Raw genomic sequence first — 8,051 nt, forward strand, 5'->3', positions numbered from 1 at the left:
AAATGGATTTTGGTCCAGATGTCTTGCAGCTCTTTTCCTAGAAAATAAGTGGTCAAACGGTCCATTGGAGAAGTCTCGCTAATGAATTAAAGAACTAAAAAGACAAGGGTTTCTGACAATCTGGTAACCCAAAAGCTGTTCTTATTAACAGCCTTTTTATATAAAGCATTAGTAAATGATTCATAAACCCTTAAAAAAAGATGCTTTATCAGAAAGTGGTACCAGTACTGCTGGCTGTCTATAGGAAATTCAGATGCTTAGTGCTGTGACTCAAATATAAAGGTTACACATCTGACGTGCAAACTGGGCTTTGGCTAACAAGTAGACAAAAAAGAAAAAGAAAGAGAGAAAGAGTGGGTGCATGTGTTATTTCTGCCGGGCTTCACACATTGAGTGGACAAACAATCTATTCCAATTAAAGCGAGCTGCAGCCCTGGTGACTGCAGAACGAAGCTGTGCTCCATCGGATCACATCATCCTTTGAAACGCCCCAGAATGGCTGATTGTGATTTGGAGGAAACAGGCCCCTTCAGGAACAACTAGTGTGGGCTGGCAGCAGGAAGACGGGTGGGGGTGGGTGGCAGACTGGCTCCAAGTTAGTCTAGAAAGTTCGACAGCAAATAGTGTTACAGCAGAGGTGGTGGTGGTGGTGGTGGTGGTGGAGGCGCCAGGAGGAGGAAGAGGAGGAGGGAGAGGCCATTAATCCTCGTTGCAGCCCCGGTTTGCCGCTCTTACTGCATGTGGGGCGAGGAGGCAAATTAATTACGTGGCTGAGATTAATTAGGTGATGTTAAGGGAAATCTGTGACTGTAAAACTTTAAAGGGCTGCACAGCTGACTAGACTAATGGGGCGTTCATGAACTCTTAATAGATGCTACTCTGATGTTGAGTAGTGTGTAAGCAGAGCAGAGAGAGGAAGAGACAGCCTGAAAACTAGAGGCAGAAACTGAGAGAGCAGAGTGAAGATGTGTCCTTGCTCAAAGTGATTCCAGCTGAAGGCTTCCTGTAGGAGCAGCTGCATTAACTTGAGCTAAAGCTTTACATTATTTCCAAGTATGTCCAAGTCCTCCCCTGGTTCTTAGACCTGCTATAATCAATATTCTTATATCCATAATGGATCAAGTGACTACATGCAATGTGATAGGAGTCACTCATAATGAGAAACTCACAGAGAATTATCACCAGCTCTGCAGCTCTGTGGAGCTTTTCAACATCTTTCAGCTCAGTGCTTTGGTTTTATGGCTTGCATTTTTACTGTTGGTTTCATGTGCATTAGTGTTGTGTCCAACAGAAAATTTGAGCCTATCTGGCAGAATTCAGATCCTTACATATATAAAGATACTGATACATTAATGTAATTAGTCCATTCTTGCTTTCAAAATCCAATGTGTCAAAATTCCAAATGTATTATCAGCAAAATGTGGTTAAAACTCAAATAATTTTTTTTTTTACTAACAAATAAAATGTCTCTGCCTGTGATTGATAAATTATCATAAAACAGCAGAATTGCAAAAGCAGCACTTTACTGGTAGAGCTAGTTTTAACCACTTCATATACAGTTCTGTAGTTTACTCCAGTGGTTCCCAATCTATGGGTCGGGCCCCTCTAAAGGGTCTCAAGTGGTTGTGAAAAGTTTGAAGTTCTACTACTTGTAATAATCTTTTTAAACTTTTTTGTGAAATAGAGGATAACTGTGCTTCTTTGGGCCTTTTACAGTTATTTAAATTAAACTATGTGATAAGTTTAAAGGGGCTATTTGTACGTTTTCATCAAGCATGGTTTCTTGCCAGGAGCTGGTGATGGTGATGGTTACAATCCAGGAGCTTCAGCCATCACTGCGTTTACAATACAAGAGGCTGGAATTCGCCCTTTGACCAGTGCTGCTACTTCACACGCAATGAGTCACTAACAACGAGTTGGGCTAGCAGGGCTGCGGCTATCTGGTTAGTATGCTAACTTTAGTATAAGAAAGAATTGAAAAAGAAGCAAAACATTGCCGTTGCTTTCCACTGCTGGAGACAGCTCTTGGCAAGAAAGGAAAGGAAATTTGATGCTGAGCTTGCAACGTTTTTAGACTGGAAAGTAGACAAGCTAAGGTTAGTTCTGTAGCAATAGATAGCTCAGTTAATGAAGCTGCTAAATGCTCACTGACATCTGAAACATGACAAGTCAGATTTGTTTTTTGTTTTTGTTTTTTTTAATAAGGGGTCACAGGTCAAAAACAATCTGACGTGGTCTATTATGTGGTAATTTTAGGTAAAATAGAAGATTTATAAAATAGAAGAAAATGGAAATACTCAAGTAAGGCGCAGACCTGTACTTAAGTACCATACTTGAATAAATGTAATGTTTTCACCACTAGAGATGAAGCTTTACATTATTTCCAGGTGAATTGTCTATCCTGTTTTCCGTGTCTTCGCTGAGGGGAAGAGAGGTTTATCTGGAAATTGCATCAGTCCTTTTTCGACCCACAGAAAGATGACATTGACATTGTCGCTGCTGTATTCTTGATTTCCAGTAAAAGAAAGAGCCACATTCCTAGGGGTTCCTCCAGATGTTGCTGGTCTTAAGGACCATCTGGAGACCTGACACCTTCAAAGAATACTGAAAACAGAACACGCCAGTTTCTGTTATTGCTGCACATGCCAAGTGACGCAAGCAGCTGTCTGATAACCCCACAGCAGAGATCAGCCTCCGCCTCGACACCTCACCTCCACATACTCTTCTCTGTTTACTTTTTCCTGCTTTCCTCCCCCCTACGCCTGCAGCGAAACCTGCTCTGCTGATAGCTGTTGATAGTCTCACTCAACACTATCACTATAAAAAAAATATGTAAACTGTAGGAACGCGAGGGAAAACTACTCCTGCTCTCTGAGGGCGAAAACAGAGAGAGAAGATATGAGAGAAATATTGCTTTGGTCTACATTTAAGGGGCAATGAGGTTAACATTTGTCTGCAGAGTCCCAGTAAGCCCCCCCGAGTAAATCTAGGCCACATTCAAAATATGAAACTGCCACTGTAGGTTTTTGGAGCTTAATGTCTCTGAGACGGTGCTGCTGATGTTTTCAAAGTAGCAATGAGATTTGAATAAATAATCCCTTGCCTCTCTAAAAAAAAAATGAGTAAGAAGATCGCACCCTTGGGCATAAACAACTTCTCTTTTGATTTCTCTTGGTTTGGATTGTGCAGGAATCTGAGTTTACTTATCTTCCCACTCTCAATTCTCTTACACTAATCCTAATTTATGATAGTAGAATTTACACAACTGTTCACGGTTGGAGGTCTCATCAGATGCACAGACAGCAGCTTCCAAAGCAGCATAGTGTTGTTTTTGTTTTTTGTTTGCATGCACATCAGGTGTAACCACTGCCACAGTGGTTTACACCTGATTGTGCATGCAGAGGGTAACCAAACAGGAAATTCAACACAGTTATTATTCTACTTGAGCACGTCACACTTTTCTTTTATGTGCGTGACAGACAGCACATACAAGTGTTAAAAAGTGGAAAAAACCCTCTGTCCATAAATATGTTCAGAACAGTGTGATCAAATAATCCACAACAATAGGTGCGGCCTATACACTGACACATGTCTATTAACTGAGTGGAAGTCATGACTTGAGTCATCCTCTTCACTAAGACAAAATTGCACAGCACACGGACAGATACATAATGGATGAATAAAAATAGATCAACTGAGATGAAATAAAACATCAGACATGCTAAAAATAAAATACATCTTTATTATGGTATTAATTCTTCACTTTAAAAAAAAATCTATTTACAGTACACCATAATGATCGGCAAATATATACGATGTGCGCAGAGCATTTATATAACTGACTCTTACATAAAGAAACATTTTGAGTGACAAAAAGGACAAATACATATTCAGTATGTGGCGTGTGCCCAAAAGTAACTGAGAAAATCATAGCAGCAGGTAAAGGTCCTTCAGAGCTCTAAATGCAGTTTAGATGTTAATAATGTCATATATTATCAAGTTAAACAAGAGGGTATGACAATATTAAACTGCCTGGTGCTTAACTTTGTGGAACATATTAACTGGCATGGTCTAAATGTCTGAATGTCATTATCAATGTTATAATAAGTCGCCTGCTTTGATCAGACGAGCTGAGCAGTAGTGAGTGTTTCCAGCAGTATGGAAAGACAGTAAAAATGCATGTTTGAATAAGGTAAAATAAGACATGCAACAGCAGAGCATGTCATGAACTGCAGTCTGCCCTGATATTTGGCTCAATCATAACAAACGTACTAGTACAAAAATAGATTTAGTTTAAATTTACATTAGCTTTGTCTCTTCATCTACACTGTTAGTAATGAAAACAGGACAGCTCGTGGCGATTATCGCCGAGCAACTCTATACGCCAAGCTACTGAGATCTACGTTCATTTCCAGTTGAATGTTCGACCCACCAGCTCATAGAACTTCTTGTTGGGTTCGTGAAAGAACTGGTAGAGTTTTTGCAGGATGGCGGGCGCCACATGAGGGTGAGCCCTGCCCTTTGAGTCGTGTAAACACCTCTCTCGCCCGTGATCTCTCAAACAGTAGAATCCTTTAGTTTTATTGAAGTAAAAATTCGAAGCGTTAATCTGGGGCTCCAGTTTGAGGAATCGTTCTACCTTTTTCATCTCAGGGAACGGGTCCCTGATCAACTCGTCCCCGTCCACAACGTGAATGCTCTCCAGTGGGAAGTACTGCAGCCAGTTCTGCATGTGCACATAGTACAGGCTGCGATTGAGAGCCTTGTATCCCAGATTGATCTCAGCCGTCCTTCACCAGCACGGACTCGATGGGCTGGTAGCGCTTGTGCTTCTGCAGGCGGATTGTAAAAGACCTGGGTGTAGTCCGAGAGCACCCGCTCCGTGGGGTCTCTGAGGATGAGCAGCAGCTTGATGTCAGGGTTCATCTGATGGATGCGTTTGGGGACTTTGCTGGAGGTGAAGTAGGCCGGCGTCTTCTCCACCGTCAGCTGGTCGGGGAAGGCATAGGGCATCTGGCTGAGATACCAAGACAAGCCCTTCTGAAAGTGGCTCTCCCAGTCAAAGAAGTGCACCTCGTTCTGTGCCGCCGCCACGGCGCTGTGCAGACTGAGCATTTCAATCAGCGCCCGCGTCCCCCCCTTCCTCACGCCAATAATTATAATCTGAGGAAGCTGCTGGAGGGTCCCGTTTGGGTGGGTGGTGGTGCCGTTGTCGACGGGCGGTGAGGTGGGAGGCGAAGGTGGCCCCCCGTCAGCCATCGTCGGTCTTGAGGGGATGGGGGGGGACTGCATTGCAAAAAGCAGCAGCCCGAGGAGTCAAGGCTGCCATGAGGGAGGTCCTGACCCTGGGGGATTTCAGCCTGGCAAAAGCACCAAAACTGTATCCCACATTGAAAGAGCAGCTGCCTCAGGACAATGGTCCAATTGAAAAAGAAGCCTCTTCTCTGCCAGCAGCAGTAACTACAAGGGAAGAAAACAGCTGTGATTAGAGGATACCTGATGAGACAAAACACCTCTGGAAAATACCTGCTGACATTAAACAACATGCCTGATCCTCATGGGTTTATGACTCAAAGACCACAAGTTTCAGGAAGCAGCATTTGCATATCATTTATAAACACAGGTAAAGAAACTTTAAACTCCACCCATCAAACCACAAATAACCAGCATTCTAAACAGGAGAAAGGTGCCATTAGAACAATATTCATCTTTATCTAATATCTTTACAACAAATTTAACTGCCTGTATACCAGGCATTTATGGCATAAAAACAGATTAACTCGAAAAGGTGAGTGTCTTGCATTCAGTAAATGCAGAGTTCAATATCTAGAATTACTGTGGTTTTTCATAAAGATAAAATACTTAATATACACATATTAAGGCAAAAATTAAACACTGAATCTGAGCTCGGAGATTTTTTTCCCTGGCTTACAGGAAATCAAGAGGCAGGTGTGGTATAAATTAAAAGACTGGACAACAGCTAAGACGGAAACTATAGGTTATATGAGCAGCGTGTTTTCCGACTCATGTTTTTACAGTCTGTATGTTTTAATAGAGCAGTCTCAGTGTGTCCACCTCGCTACCTTGCGTTCGCACTGACCGAGGAATCCACAAAGTGCCGTGCGGACCTCTTACCTTTTTCTAACTATAATCGTCCACTCGATAAAGATTTCATGTCGCGCAGTTCCTCAGTCTCTCTGCTCGGTACTTCCAAAACAGCAGGTATCTGATCCAGCTCTGCACCGCGTCTCTGTGAAGTCTTCCCTGAGCGCACGGAAAACTCGCCTGCCGACCGTGGCGACGATAACTTCACCGGAGCGCCTCTTCTTTCGCTGTGCCTCTCCTCCAGACTGTCCTCCCAGTTTTTGACTGTCAGCTGTTGTGTGGAAGCCTACGCCTACATACAGGGCCACTCCCCCCTCTTCCCTCCCCCCCTGTGTGACTCACGTTGTTGTAATGTTATGGTATTTGACAGGGGTAAGGCTGCTGGTATGTGAAGCAGGTAATCGGAGTGTGTGTCTTCGTGGCCACGCGTGTAGAAATCTGACCAAATCAACGAGACAGAGATGTGATTAGTGTGTTTGATTTGCAGGGAATTCTCTCAGTGGCTGAAAAGGGAGTATTTACCAGAAAAGTCCAAAATAGTCAAACCAAGCAGTCTGAGTTGGTCTATACAGAAATTTGTTGCCCATAGAGAGCATGGGCCTTCTCAGGATTTGGATTTAAAAAGGGCCATTCAACCGAGCCTCCAGGAGTTCTCTCTTCCCTCTTTGCTTTCAGGGGAAATCAATGAAAGAGACAGACCAGTTATTCATCCCTGGCATTCTTCTCCTTCCTTTGTCCTCAATGCAAGTGCATCTGTGGGTAGCCACCGAGTCCAAGTTGCACAATCTCACCACCTGTTGAGCTGCATTTTTTTCCTTTTTATCTTTTTTTCTTATCTGAGATTTTTACATCCTTCTGCCAACCGTTCAGCAACACGAGGCCCAAAAATATTTCTCCAATCCAAACTGCAGATTTACTGATGAAGAATCAGAGCGATGTTGTGTTGTTTTCGCAATTTCCTCTGAGTCACCTCTGCATGAGCTGTAAGAGAAGTTTGAATGTAAGTGGGTGAGTAAGTGGCTCATCACCAATGTCAAATAGGCTACCTTGCCAGTTTGTGTCACTGTTGCCCTGCGGAGATGTGAAAACAATGACAAATCTGCTCAGACAGGCAGCAGAAGTTCATTTGCATGCTAATATGGTAGTGTAAAAAATGTAACAAAGTCTGTATTGATACGTTCAAGTAAATACTCTTGATTTCAGCCTGTAATTTGTTGGTTGAGCAAATATGGCCTGATTCCCATGCTGATATTATACCTAAAGCAAGGAGAGCTTAAGGGTTTTTCAATTGAATATGGATGAATCTGATTTTACCCATGTTTGCGAAAATTTCTGCTGTGTAGGTCATTTAAGTGAAGGCCATTATGGACATTAAAGCAACGCTCTAACATATACCGGAGGGCTATGAGCAGAGGGGTTTGGTACCACAGCGAAAGGTCAACCCCACTTCTTAAATACATCCTTTCCTCTGCAGAGAATGCAAACGCGTGTGTTTTATTTTGTCCGTGTACAAGGTATAAATGCTGATTTGGCATGAGAGTTTCCCCACATTGATTTCTAGATGCAGTTTAATAATCCTCGGATTCTGCCCTCATCTCTCTCGGAAGAAGTGTGAATTCAGCGAAGTGGTGGAGCTGGCTTTTGCGATATAATCCCGCTTTGAGGATCATCAGAGGCGTCCCAACCACATTAATGTGACAATGGTCCACATTCAGAGGCCATAAATACTCTCAGCGTGACCTCAGTGACTTCCCTCATCCTCAGCACGTAATGGTTGAACAGGATGAAATAACAACAGGGATAGGAAGACATACTGAGTCCATACTACATACAGTAAAAACTCCATTACAAGTACAACCCCTGTACAAAGTATAAGGAGCAAAATGTACTCACAGACAGAATGACAAAATGGCACCTTGTTCCTCTAAAGTTTTACCTGGCTGAGG

General features: G+C 42.9%; 1 protein-coding gene across 1 annotated transcript; it reads right to left on the minus strand.

The window, feature by feature from the left end:
- Positions 1-3,722: 3,722 nt before the first annotated feature.
- hs3st1 (heparan sulfate (glucosamine) 3-O-sulfotransferase 1) lies at positions 3,723-6,376 on the minus strand. The gene is given in 4 exon segments (XM_018694142.2): positions 3,723-4,783; positions 4,785-4,841; positions 4,843-5,460; positions 6,136-6,376. Coding segments are annotated over 3 exon segments (885 nt in total). The 5' UTR covers positions 5,293-5,460; positions 6,136-6,376; the 3' UTR covers positions 3,723-4,405.
- Between the last annotated feature and the right edge of the window lie 1,675 nt (positions 6,377-8,051).

This window comes from Lates calcarifer, linkage group LG8 (genome assembly GCF_001640805.2).
Source record: "Lates calcarifer isolate ASB-BC8 linkage group LG8, TLL_Latcal_v3, whole genome shotgun sequence".
Classification (NCBI taxonomy): domain Eukaryota; kingdom Metazoa; phylum Chordata; class Actinopteri; family Centropomidae; genus Lates; species Lates calcarifer.